At 32.0% G+C, this 14,996-nt stretch overlaps 1 protein-coding gene and 1 pseudogene across 1 annotated transcript in view; both read right to left on the minus strand.

Moving 5' to 3' along the window:
- The window catches only part of LOC111715551 (transcription factor collier-like), a 20,272-nt gene extending 7,404 nt beyond the window's left edge, over positions 1-12,868 (minus strand). Inside the window, 6 exon segments of the mRNA XM_023490908.1 lie at positions 284-363; positions 1,483-1,538; positions 4,912-4,975; positions 6,404-6,608; positions 9,400-9,517; positions 12,728-12,868. Coding sequence (XP_023346676.1) covers positions 284-363; positions 1,483-1,538; positions 4,912-4,975; positions 6,404-6,608; positions 9,400-9,515 — 521 coding nt within the window. The 5' untranslated portion in view covers positions 9,516-9,517; positions 12,728-12,868.
- Positions 12,869-14,630: 1,762 nt separating this feature from the next.
- On the minus strand, positions 14,631-14,749 carry LOC111715554 (uncharacterized; annotated as a pseudogene).
- Positions 14,750-14,996: the final 247 nt, after the last annotated feature.

Consider the following 14,996-nt stretch of genomic DNA (forward strand, 5'->3'; position numbering starts at 1 on the left):
CCCCTCCCCCCACCCCCAATCACTCCCTCAATAAGAGACACTGAACAATAATCACAGCAAGAGTAAATATTAAGTGCATTTCATTTGTGAATTCTCAGTACAAAAAGAAAAAGATTTTATCAAAGCTATTATTCTTTTTCCAATAGTTTATAACTATACATAAGCGCTTAGTATCGAGTTTACCGAAATAACGAACAGAATGATAGAAATTTTTAAATTTGTGAAATATATATATCATACTGTTTATAGTTTCTAACCAAAAGCTTAGTATATGTAAAATTACCTGCAGATGATTTCATGTGTGAGAAGAACTCGTTGCATTTCAGGATTTTTATTATGTATGCTTCCTTCATAGCACACAGCCTAGCATCAAAACAAATATTAATAATAATACCCCATTAAAGGGAGTGTTCGCGAAAAATGAAAGGGGGTATAGGCTTAATGCGATAAAAAAGCGCTTTTAATCGCCACTAATCTTACTTATATCTGTTGTGTCTATACGGAGAAACTTGTTAATTGAGAAAATTGTAACATACGACTTAGACCGTAAAAAATCAATTTAATTAAAATCATATCATTTAGATATTACAATCTATAGTCATCGATTATCTTTCGCCACATTTGTATATAGTTTATATTTTATAATATTTTTTAATTAATTTGTTTTGAATTTGATTATTTCTCTTGCGGCTTGCGCAACTATCTAAGAATGCTGCGGACCACTCATATTTTTCGAAATCAGTTAAAACGTTTTCTAAAAATATAAAATATTATAAAATATAAACTATATACAAATGTGGCGAAAGATAATCGATGACTATAGGTTGTACTATCTGAATGATTTGTTTGAAATTAAATGGATTTTTTACGGTCTAAGTGTATGTTGCAATTTTCTGAATATGTATGGGCGCTAAGTTATTCGGTATGAGACGTCTTTAACAAGTTTCTCCTTATAGACGCAACAGATAGAATTAAGATTAGTAGCGATCAAAAGCGCTTTTTTATCGCATTAAGCCTATACCCCCTTTCATTTTTCGCGAACACGCCCTTAAAAGGGACTGGAAGCGTAGTTTCAAGTGACTCTCCATAGATGGCAATGTCCGATACACAAAGGTATTCTTGAAAGCTTAGTCTAATTAAGTATGAATTAGATATTGCTGATTATAATTTTGAAAACTGATTATTTTCAAAGTTGCTTGCGCTTTTCGCCTGCATGAAAACATATAGGAATTATCAGAAATAAATAATGTTTAATCAAGAGAAACAACACTATCTTCTACAGTTTTGATCAGACACAAGTTTTAAGAGTAACGTTGTGAATCGGGCGTTGTTATTTATGCAAGAAAAGTCACTTTAAACTATCCTTACAGTCCCTTTAATAAGAAAATCTACGGATCGAGAATATGCCTTTTTTGAAATTGAAAACAAGATAAAATATTTTTTGAAGGTACACGTTCTAATTTTTACAATTATCATAAATACCTGTTTTGTAACGGAATCGATAAGTCGAACAAATATATCCTGCTCCTGACGAACTCCTAAAATAAAAAAGATATTCAAAAAAATAGTTTGCTATAAGAAATATATAATAATGCTTAATGATATCGTTAATAATCTACAACGCCTGAACTTGAGAAGTTTACGCTTTATAGTAGAAACGATTAAGTCCTTTACCCGTGGACTGGTCCACCTAATCTGCCCAGCCCTACAAACACTTTCCATTCCAAAATGGTCTGTCATTGTTTTGCTTCCAAAAATACAAGAGCTATAGATGGAAAGCCATAGTATTTAATGGAATTAGAAATTCTGACCTTTCTGTTTTATTATTTCATAATGTAATTTTTAACTTAATTAAAAAATGTACTTGTGCTTTGTTGTAGGGTTTCCAACGGAATTCCGGTTTATGGTTTTCGAACAGAAATTATTCGGATTTTTTCCATTTTCCAGAATGTTGTTTTTTTCGGTTTACGGAATCGGAAACTGTAAATATCCCGGAAATCCACTTTGCGGAAAATTATTCCAGATCTTGTAATTTCCAAAACGGAATTTTTTCCCCCTGAATAATGGAAACCCTATCATTAAGACATTTGTGATCCTAAACTCAAACTAGAAATATAAAAGTTTTTCTTTAACTTTTATTTTTAACTATTCATAAAATAATAATTAACAAATAACTAGTTTTAAGCTCAAATGCAATCATGAAGTAGTTTATCCTAGAGGTACCTTTGATATTTCTAACTGGCAAATGCAGTTTAGAATATCGTGAAAGTTTGGAGTATCATTATCAAAATTAAAGTTGGAAGGTGAGACATCAGTTCCTTTAGAAACATTTTCTTAAATTCTAGCGTGACGATTTCAAAATAAGATCTAATTCTTTTTAGACATCCATGTTTTAATTCTAACAAAGACTCAAAATTAGATTGTTATTTGTGAATAGAGTTCCAATGTTTCATTCTAAACTTGTCATTCTGAAATTCTGTTTGATGAAGAGTGAATTCTGTTTACTGGAAACAGTTGAAAACAAACCCATTAAACTTAAATAAACAGTACAAACAGAATTCATGCATATTTAATAGGAGAATTCAGTTCAAAATAAGCTTAAGTTCCTTGATCTAAGCTTAACTATGGGCTCGGCGGTATAAATTTCAATCTCCGGATAAATTGTTTGAATTGTCTGAATTTGTATAAACGGCCCCAGGTCGGACATTTTCTTGAAATTTTATTGTATTTCAACAATTTAAATTTTATTATTAGATGAATAAAGAAGATTGCGCCGGGATGGAGATGAGGGGAATTGTAAGGATTCATTTGTTTTATTTATCTTACTACATGACAGAGACTGCAGCTATTGTGTGCGCAAAAAAAACTTTGTAAAACAAAATTTTGTCTTTAAGAAAAAAATGCATTTTGTGATTTTACATAACTGTGATTCAGATGGTCTGGTTTACAAGACAGTGATAATGCACCTCAAACTTAATTTATATTGCGTGGCCGGTTTTTTGGACTTTACAATGAGAACTATTTGGTCCATACGCTTCTTTGATTAATTTTTATACTTTTATTATGACATGATATAGTATCCATAAGTTTCCCACTTGTTCCCACTAGTTACCACTTGTTATGAAAAAAAGTGCATTATCTTTTTTGCTATTTTAAAAAGTGTTTAATTCTATCAGTTATCATCTTTGGTTCTGCAGCATAATGCATGCTGCAAGTCACGTTCATGAATAAAAATCCAAAATAATTTATAAGCTATTAAACAAAATTAACTCGTTTATTCTTAAACAGAAAAGGGTTTAAAGGGATCCGTTTTGAATGGGACGTATACATATCAATCTTTAAAAATATCAATCTGAGAGAAGTCACAAATGGTTGCAAATTCAACATAAATAAAAACACTTAAAGTATAACACTCCGGGTAGAGAGTGTCATATATAGTGCAATACAGGCCAATATAGTCCTATATAATCGAATATAATCCAAAATAGTTCATTACAGTCCAATATATAGTAATATTGGACTATTTCGGACTATACTAGACTATATTGGACTCTAGAATTTTCGAGAAAATTTTAGTCTTTAAGCGAAATAGACTTTTCAGAGGTCTGAATAGAGGAAAATAATTCAGAATCGGCGTCATCGTGTTTAAGTAAAGTTACAAAGTTACGCGTCTTAGGAAATTGTGTATTTTTATTTTAAAAGGAGAGTTTTCTCAGGGGCAAATATGAATAGTTAAATATTTTTCGATTTTGAAATGTTTTTTTTTATATGAACTCTGGACTGGACCTTTACACAAAATTATATAACAGGTCAAATTTGATTTAGAAACTTTTTTTTGACAAATCCTAACCCCAGAAGTCAGGACACCCCCAGGAAAAGAAACATATGATACAATAGTGAAATTAAATTGAGATGAATGAACGAGGGGAGGGGTTGGATTGGGACTGCAGGCTGTCAGATTGTCAGATTTTATATTTTACCATCTTCCATTATTCATAGTAAACATATATTCATGAGAAACATGTTTTCATAAGGATTTTTTTCCATCAGGAACCTATTCTCATAAGAAACCTATTTTCATAAGAAATCTATTCTCATAAAAAACCTTTTCTCATAAGAAACCTATTCTCATAAGTAACCTATTCTCATAAGAAACCCATTCTCATAAGAAACCTATTCCCATAAGAAACCTATTCTTATAAGAAACCTATTCTCATAAGAAAACTATTCTAATAAGAAACCTATTCTCATAAAAAACCTTTTCTCATAAGAAACCTATTCTCATAAGAAACCTATTCTCATAATTAACCTATTCTCATAGGAAACCTATTCTCATAAAAAACCTTTTCTCATAAGAAACCTATTCTCATAAGAAACCTATTCTCATAAGAAACCTATTCTCATAAAAAAACCTTTTCTCATAAGAAACCTATTCTCATAAGAAACCTATTCTCATAAGTAACCTATTCTCATAGGAAACCTATTCTCATAAGAAACCTTTTCTCATAAGAAACCTTTTCTCAAAAGAAACCTATTCTCATAAAAGCATATTCTCATAAGAAACCTATTCTTATAAGAAACCTATTTTTAAAAGAAGCCTACTTTCCTAAGGAACCTATTTTTATAATGTAAGTTTTTTTTCAGAGAGAACCTTTATGTTCCGCAAGGAACCATTTTTCCTTTCTTCCAATTTTCATAGGTTTAATATTTTTCATAACAATCATTTTCTTTATGCACAATTTGTCCATCATGATCATTCCTCAAACGGAACATTTTCATAAGAAGTACGTTTTCATAAGGAACATATTTTTAAATGAAAACAAATCTAACCTATTTTAATGGGAACCAACAATTCTTTTCAATAAGAAATCCTTCACTTTTTTCAATTTAAATAAACAATTTACGACTTACCATTTGAATAAAGAAGTTGAAGTCTGTATTGTATACCGTTGCTTGATCTTAAACCATCCACTTCCTAGATATTCATTAATTCATTTATTCACTTCCTAGATATTCATTTATTCATTCATCCACTTCCTAGATATTCATTAATTCATTTAGTCACTTCCTAGATAGTCATTTATTCGTTCATCCACTTCCTATAGATATTCATTTATTCACTTTCTAGATATTCATGAATTCATTTATTAACTCACTTTCTATAAATATATTTATTCATTTATCCACTTCCTAGATATTCATTTATTCATACTTTCACTTCCTGGATATTGTTTTATTTATCCTTTTATTTTATTCTTTAATTTATTAATTAATTAACTCATTTTCTATATATTCATTTATTCATTCATCCACTTCCTAAATATTCATCATTTTATTTATTCTTTTACTTCCTAGATAGTAATATCATTTATTCATTTACTTCATAGATTTAGATATCTATGTTACAGATTAAGTTTAATATACGTATTTAAAGGATTAGCGCGGATATATATAAGCTTAGTTAAGCCAGTCACTGACGAAGTTATAAGTTAATCACAATACATGGTTTGTACATATTTACAGACGTAGCTAGGCTTGACTGATCGCATTACAAGTTTTGCAAAGTCATAGATAAACGCATTTGGATTTACAGACAATGTACTAAATCTAATATCTATAAGGTTTCTTCAGGTTAACAAATATAGAGATTGCTGTATTTATTACACATTCACTTCATAGATATTAGTTTAGCTATTCATTCACTTCCTAGATATTAGTTTAGCTATTCATTTACGTTCTAGATATTTATTTATTATATATTATTCAAATACTTCATACATTCAATCACTTCCTGAATTTTAATTTAATCATCATCAAACTTCCTAGATATTCATTTATTTGAAAAGTAAACCTCTAATTGTAAATCAATCGGTCGCACGATCGAACTTGTTTGTGACCAAGGACGTAATGCAAGGAAAGTTATTTCAGAAGTGTACGCATCTTTTGTACAGCAGTGTATGTCTCTGGGCGGTAATGTAAACACAAGACGGATGTCAAAGCCTGACATGGGATCCATCTTTCGCATAAAAAAATCAATGAAATATTCTGGTCATAGCTAGGAAACTATTATGTGAATTATCAAAATTATCAAAATTTTATGCTTTTAACCTTCTCGGATACTAAACGAACACTGATGATGCATCTATTCTTGTTTACAAATTCCGCCCAAAGAGAACTAGTTTCAATGTGTACGCAGAGTATACACGACCCCGCAATTAATTTTCCTTGCATGACACCCTTGTTTGTAACTGTGAGGTGTCACTGCATCCATCACTTTACCATATACAGATTATATAGAAATATAAATAATTCCAATAGATTCATAATTTTATATTCATTATTCTTCAACGATCCTTCATTTTGCTAACTCTCCCTTTAGGTTAGTTCAAAATTGTTTTATTACCTGATCTTTTTCTATAAATGCTACAAATGCTGTTCTTTCAACTTCTATAGGCTGACCAGATCTAGCCGCAGAGATTGTTGTCTTCTTGTTGAAATAATCTCTGTTCCTGTCATAAAGAGCGACAACAAAATGGAAAAAGTTTGATTTCCTGAGGTTTGCTGGAGGCTGCTTCTCAAAATGTGCTCGACCAACCCCGGGGACACCCCTGAATAAGAAAGTGTTCACTGTAATCTGGCAGAAAACATTTGTTGCATAAAGTCGACTCGACAGACTGGATTGTACGATTGAATGCATGAGGGAGGGGTGGCTGCTCTAAGGGTTAATTTTGAAATTGCACCTAGGGTATTGGAATTGCACCCAGGGTATTGGAGTGCTCCCAGGGTTTTGGAGTGCTCCCATAGGCTTGTGGTTGCTCCAAGGGTTTTGGAGTAAAATGTAAAAATTTATCCGACCTTTTATGAAAAGTCCTAATTGCAGTGAATAAAATCGCAAATTTCAGTCCAATTACAGGCTGTGGCGATCATATAGTTTTGATTAGCCAAACTAATGACATTTGTTTTAGCCTATACATTGATCATTATTGGTAAATAAGAGAATAAAATCTGTTTTTAGCTAGATACATAAAGGTTTCACTTGAGCTCGTCTAATACATCTCAGCATCTTTATAAGTTATTTCCAAATTTTTTAATAATAATAAAAATAATAATAATACTAATATTACAAATCGTTAATTGATTGTGGTCATTAAAAATGCGTTTTTACTCAACAGTCAATAGTAATAAAATAAAAAATGTTCTATGTTAAATTTAAAGCCTTCTATATGACGCACATTACAGCAAAAATCATAAAATTATTGAGATATCTGAGGAAATCTATGGTTTTTCTTATTTTTCCTCAGATAATTAAAAAATTTGATGATTTTTGCTATAGTGCACGCCATATTGAAGGCTCCAATTTTGACGTATAACAATTTTTATTTTGGGACTGTTGAGTAAAATTTCGTCAATGTGGCTAATCAAGAGTGACGATATGATCGCTAAAGGCTACGTGGACTGAAATAATGCGATCTTTTCTCTTTAAATATCTGAACAAAGAAAGTAAAAAAATAGTAGAGACCTTTTTTCAATTTCGGTTTAAAGTACCTTTTTTAAGGGACGTTTGATAAAAGGTGGGATAAATTTTTACATTTTACTCCAAAACCCTGGGAGCAACTCCAAAACCCTGGGAGCAACTCCAAAATCCTGGGAGAACTCCAAAACCCTGGGAGCAACTTCAAAATCCTGGGAGCAATTCCAAAACCCTGAGAGCATCCACTCCTCCCTCATCGAATGCACATACAGCTGTACCGGCTTGGATCATACAACTTTTATATTGGGGTGTGTTAGAACAAATACTTTTAATCTTTAGCTTTTTTACGTACTTTTAAAGATTATTCTAGATAGGATTTGACAATCTCCGAAAAATTTTTTTTATGGCTGGATTAAAAATTTGTTTTAAATGAATATAAGCTTCAAATAAAAAAGTTTAGATAGTTGAACACTTTTTAAATATATTATATTTTGTTCTTGTTTCAAAATAATCTAGGTTCATTTTTGTCCAAGTATAATTGTGATCTAACATGAACCTAACACCAGACGCAAGATAAATGGCTAGAATCAGATAGATTGCCAACTCTATTCAAAAGAAATCTTTTTTTGTTGAGAGGATTTTGATAATATTAAGTTTAATTTTGAAAACGGGGGAAAATGTCGGAAAATCATGGCACGCTTCTTTCAGAGACTCGCTGCTTACAAGATTGAGCTTATATGAATTATAAACTAAACGATTTCTTGCTAGAAAATAAATTTAAAAACTTTATGTACAAGTGGTTGTGCAAAAGAAATATAGGTTCAGTGTTCACTGGTATCGAATATAAGTCAACACTATTATAGGACCTGATGGGGCCGAAAAAAGGTAAAAATGCCTTTTTTTCAAATATTGAAACTTTATTAATAAAAAAGAGAGAAATCTGCAATTTATTGATTTGACAAGAGAGAAATAAAAAGGTTTCCAGATTAATAACAAAAAAGCATATGATTTTTAACACAAGAAGGGGCACGCGGAGAGCTTTGGATGCGAAGTCAAAAATCTGAAAGCCAAGAAATTTATTTTATTTTGCAATTATTTAAGTTTATCTATTTTGTATTCTCTCTTTGAAAATTTTTTAAAATTTGATAAAGAAAAAATTTATTATGTTTCATTTCTGAAAACAAATATTTAAGAAAATTTACTTTTGCACAATAAAAACTTGGTTCAATTTGAAGCATTTAAATGATTTTCACATAATTTCACTTACAGTTGCATCATAGGACTTGCAGGCAGTAGTGCCTTGTATACCTTAATAAAACCATAATGCACATTTGTGCTGGCCTAGCAGCCTAGCTGCCTAGATGCAGCTGAATCAGCATCTCTCATAATCTTAAATTAACTGGCGGATTTTCGGGGTTATGTCGAGGATTCCACTCCTAGCGGCAGTTTCTCCAACCGTTCCCGGTTCAGGATAAACCCCGAGGGCTGAGGTTACGGTACTAGATTTTTCAATATATTACCTCATCAGAGGTTAATAAAAGAGAGAGAAACTGAAAACTATGATTTGGAAATTTCTAAGAAAGAGATATTTCCCTTTGTCGTTCCTAATTATAATAATCATGAAAACTTTTAAAAAAATTTTCAAATTAAGGAAGTCGAATCTTGCTCAGACAAACCTACACATAATTCTAACCACCATTAGATATATTAACGTAGATGTGCCAGATCTGCTAAACAAATTTACAGAACAATCACTCGCAATTTTTTTTAAATGGCGTACCAAGCTCTGTTTTGCTTCCGGGGGGGGGGGGGTATTCGTAAAAAAATGGGTAAAATAGGTTCCGCTTTTAAAATCTTATTTCAGAAAATGTTCCGTCAGATGGTTGCGGACATCTGGAAAAAATAATAAAACCCGTTTAAAGACATACCCGTGGTCTGGTATGGCTGGTTGCATCCAGCTTCTGGTTAGTCCATGGTTTACCAGAGGTTCTTCTTTTAGTACAGGTCCCCGCACTTGGGATACTTGCTCTTGTAGTCCAAACATACCTAAACAAGTCCTAACATTCCTAAACAATTCCAAATATACCTAAAAAAGTCCAAATATACTTAAACAAGTTCAAACATACCTAAACAAGTCCAAACACACCTAAACAAGTCCAAACATACCTAAACAAGTCAAAACATACCTTAACAATTCCAAATATACCTAAAAAAGTCCAAATATACTTAAACAAGTTCAAACATACCTAAACAAGTCCAAACATACCTAAACAAGTCCGAACATTCTTAAACAATTCCAAATATACCTAAAAAATTCCAAATATACTTAAACAAGTTCAAACATACCTAAACATTTTCAAACATACCTAAACAAGTCCAAACATACCTAAACAAGTCAAAACATACCTAAACAATTCCAAATATACCTAAACAAGTCAAAACATACCTAAACAAGTCAAAACATACCTAAACAATTCCAAATAAAACTAATAAGTCTAAATATACCAATACGAGTCCATTCACGCCTATACAAGTCCAAATATACCTTAAAAAGTCCATACGTACCTAAACAAGTCCAAACATACCTAAACAAGTCAAAACATACCTAAACAATGCCAAATAAAACTAATAAGTCTAAATATACCAATACGAGTCCATCCACACCTATACAAGTCCAAATATACCTTAAAAAGTCCATACGTACCTAAACAAGTCCAAACATACTTAAACAAGTCAAAGCATACCTAAACAAGTCCAAACATACCTAAACAAGTCCAAACATACCTAAACAAGTTCAAGGATACTTAAACTCTATACAAGTTTAAATATACCTAACAAGTTCAAATATACCTAAACAAGTCAAGCATACTTTAACAAGTCTAAATATACCTAAACAAGTCCAAACATACCTAAACAAGTCCAAACATACCTAAACAAGTTCAAGGATACTTAAACTCTATACAAGTTTAAATATACCTAAACAAGTCCAAACATACCTAAACAAGTCCAAACATACCTAAACAAGTTCAAGGATACTTAAAAACTATACAAGTTTAAATATACCTAAACAAGTTCAAATATACCTAAACAAGTTCAAACATACCTAAACAAGTCCAAACATACCTAAACAAGTTCAAGGATACTTAAAAACTATACAAGTTTAAATATACCTAAACAAATTCAAATATACCTAAACAAGTCAAGCATACTTTAACAAGTCTAAATATACCTAAACAACTCCAAACATACAAACAACTCCAAATATACCTATATTCTTAAGCAAGTACAAACAAGATATTTTGTAAATGCCTGAAAAATTCTTCTAAAAACCAAGATCACGATTATTTGAATAAAAATGTAAAAAAAATGTTTTAATGTAAATTATAAAAATATTAAATTCAAAATAACCAAGAAAAAGATCCTTTTCAATTCAATAATAAGTCGTCAGATCTAAATAATCCCCCCCCCCGTCCCATTACCCCCCTCCCTCCATCCCTTCAGCACCTTCATATATTATTCATTTTGTCCAAACTTCTGTAGACGATATGTAAATTCAAATCTAAATTTTAAATCAAAATAAAGTTTTAGATTTAAAAAGAAGAAATTTTTTTTACATTTTTAAAAGAATTTGCCCCCCCTCCTTCCTCCCATCTCTCTTCTCTCCTTATATATTTATTTCTTTATAAATTTAACCGGTGGGTCAAATAACAAAGTCCCAGACTGCTATGAAAAAATGCATCAATTTTAAGACTGGGTTGACTTTGAAGTTTCATCATTGTAAATTGTCTATATTGGCGATAAAGGTTATCATTCTCGCAGATAGACAAATTTGGTGTTAAAAATTAACTTCGATATATTTGTTATCCTCGTCAGTCCTACAGAAAATGACCAAAATATTTACGCAAATATTTGTATACAGTGGCATGTCCTTTTCACAACGGTGCCCTTTCATAAACCCGGGTCTGTTCAAGATTCAAGAATGAAAGAGGCATACATGTTTTTCTAGCTGAAAAATGTAATAAACTTTAATTTTAAAATAAAAAAGGATGATATCTTTCTGATCAGTTGAACTAACATACTTATGCAATCCTAATAAATGATAAGTGTTAAAGGGGGTGACCGGCAATGTATGGCAGTTGAACTGAGATTGCAGTATTATTGAGAATTTTCTTAGGTTTCTTTTAGGACCTATCAGACGAATTTACTGTGCTTATATGTTCAGCAAGAGCGCAAATTCAATATTTAAGATCATTTATAAAAATTATTAAAAACGAAACTAATCAGATTTTTAGGAACATATTTCACATTAGTAATTTGTCAATAAATCAATGTTAGAACCGTTTGTTTCTTTTTCATCATTATATTGTATATCTTATTCTTTTTGAATTTGTTCGCAGATTTCTTCAAATTCTTTATATGTCGTCTTTCATTAAAAATTCTAGGAAATTACCGAAAATGGTTTTGAACATTGAGACATTACAGAAACCAATAACTGTATAAGATTACTTATTTTCGATGATAGGAGTTAATTAATATTTTCTTAACCTGTTCATAACAACTAATTAGTTTACTGTAGAATTTTTGTTACATTTTTCGTGGTCATCATTGAAAGATCTAAATAAAACCAATTCTCAAAACCATCCCTCCAAAATGGAAAATCTATGAGGATTTTAAGGATCGCATTTGCGCTCTTGCTGAATAAATACGCACCGTAAAAACGTCTGATAGATCTCAAATGAATCCTAAAAATCTGTTCAATAATACTGCAATCTCAGTTCAACAACCATACATTGCCGGTCACTCCCTTTAAGAAACATGGTTTAATGAATTGGATTTAAATATAATAAGTATTAATCAAACAAAGACTAACTTATCCATGACCGTTCAGAATAAAATGGTCCTTAACATGTATACGAAAAGTAAAACAAATTTATCTGTTAAAGCATATTAGATTTAGGAGTTTGAAAACCCTGTCAACAAACTGCCCTCATGTTTAAATCACACAGGACAACAACAGTCGTAAACTATAGTACAGGGTGCTGACCCGATAGTAATGTGATTTGGTTGTCATCTTGTCCGCGATTTTAATTATCATTCTGTTAACTTGGACTCAGCTATTTTGACACGTGATATTGCAGAGATAGAGAGAGAGGGGGGAGGGGTTGGCAAGTTTTATTTTATAAATACCTATATCCAACCCTCTTTAGGGCCTATAAACCCCCTTGAGACCCCCGAAATCCACCCCCTTGAGTATACCTGTATTGTATCCCTACTGTATCCCTAGGGTGGAGAAGTCTGGTGTGTTGAGTCCCTTGACTCGGACTGCGTGGTTCCAATGGGAGTTCAACCTATCCTCCAACCTGCAGGGTTCTATCCTTCCTCATTCTCCAGGGGGGCATAGAGTATAGGTGTATATAGAGTTCTATCCTTCCTCATTCTCCAGGGGAGCATAGAGTATAGGTGTATATAGAGTTCTATCCTTCCTCATTCTCCAGGGGGGCATAGAGTATATATGTTTATAGAGTTCTATCATTCCTTATACTCCAGGGGGGCATAGAGTATAGGTGTATATAGAGTTCTATCCTTCTTCAACTCAAGTGGAGCATAGAGTATAGGTCTATGGAGTTCTATCCTTCCTCATTCTCCAGGGAGGCATAGATATAGGTGTATTAAGAGTTTTATCCTTCCTCGTTCTCCAGGGGAACATAAAGTATAGATGTGTATAGAATTCTATCCTTCCTCATTCTCCAGGGGGGCATAGAGTATAGGTATATAGAGAGTTCTATCCTTCCTCATTCTCCAGGGAGGCATAGAGAAAAGGTGTATATGTATGTATACTTTACAAATAGTAAAGTAAAGTAAAGTAAATATTTGGTTTTGATTTGTAATTATATGTATATTTCATTATAACCATTTTGTTTATTTATTCTCTCGCAGCCAACCACTTTTTTATACATTTTTCATCTATATATATTTTCTCTTCATAACGATTTTTTTTACAAAAATTGATTTTAAATTTGAAATTTCATAAATGTTTCTGTTTCCCACAATCTTGATTTCTAAAAATAAAACCCTGTACGGCCTCAGAGGCCCTTGGCGGCTCTCTGCGGGGAGTTAAGCGGCCTCCTGCTCTGCCCTCGAGAGACCAGTTTGCCGCCAAGAACCCTGCCTCTGCCGCCAACCCTAAAATAGCATAGTCTCTTTTATCAATGCCGCTAGAAAAAAAATATGAATGAAGTAAAAAATAATCTATTTTTTGTGTCCTTATTATTGCATTGTTAACTTTTCTATGTCTTTGTCCTGGTTATATTCCTTGTCCTTGTTTTAGTCCTTGTCCTTGTCCATGTCCTTGTCCTTGTCCTTGTCCTTGTCCTTGTCCTTGTCCTTGTCTTTGTCCAGTCCTTGTCCTTGTCCTTGTCCTTGTCCTTGTCCTTGTACTTGTCCTTGTCCTTGTCCTTGTCCTTGTCCTTGTCCTTTTCCTTGAAATCCTCACATCGAAAGCTTTGTTTTCCTCTTTTTTGTATGGTTTTCAACTCTTTTTCTGTAATCTTTTCACTCATTCGCAAATATATTGAAATTCATAATTGCTGTTTTGTAAAGAAAAATGTATATATCGCCGAGAAAACCTGTATTTTGTAAAAAATAATATTTGTATAAACTTTCCGGTCGAACCATTATATAGATTCCTATTTTTATTCACGTTTATGTTGAGTAGTGTTTTTTAAGAAGATCTTTCCCTATTAATTAGTCCATCAATCAATCAATTAATTAATTAATGAACATTTTTTAGGAATTAATTAGCTGTTATTCCTTAGAGACACATTTATTAGAGACTATTTTCACATTTTTTTCTTTTATCACGAAAACATGTACATATTGTACACTCTGTCCAAATGCTGTTTTTTAAAAACATCACGTCAAACTAAAGTAAATTTCACGTTTGATTAAAATCTTATATGTTCTTATGTAAGAGCTATTGAATTTCCAAGACATAAGAAGATAAATTTGCACGTAAACTCAGAACTCAAGGAGCTTAGCCTTACGCGGTCACAAATGTATACCATCAATCCTGTTTAAATTTGAATGATTAATAATTATTTACTTACATACTTACTACTTACACCACCCCACCCTAATGGTACAACAATTGAAAAGTGAATGCCCACAGCACTGAATATTCCCAGGCGGTCACCCATCCAAGTACTAACATAGATCAATGTTGCTTAACTGCAGTGATCAGAAGAGAACTGGTGTTTTCAACATGATATGGCCGAAGACACGAAGTTGGCGAAAAACTTATGATTTATAGATGTGAATTCTTGTCAAGATACACAAACGAGATAAGAACCAAGGAGAGGTATATATAACCAATGAGTGTTGAACGAAGGAGTGTGTAACTGCGGTTTCAATCAACGCCCACAGTTATCATATGCCAATAAGGTAATTAACGGGCATTCATTTGCTTGCCCTGCAGAAAGATCTGACATGACTGCTAGTTAATCAGTAGATCATGAGATGAATACAC

This window comes from Eurytemora carolleeae, unplaced genomic scaffold, assembly GCF_000591075.1.
Source record: "Eurytemora carolleeae unplaced genomic scaffold, Eaff_2.0 scaffold1460, whole genome shotgun sequence".
Taxonomy (NCBI): Eukaryota; Metazoa; Arthropoda; class Copepoda; order Calanoida; family Temoridae; genus Eurytemora; species Eurytemora carolleeae.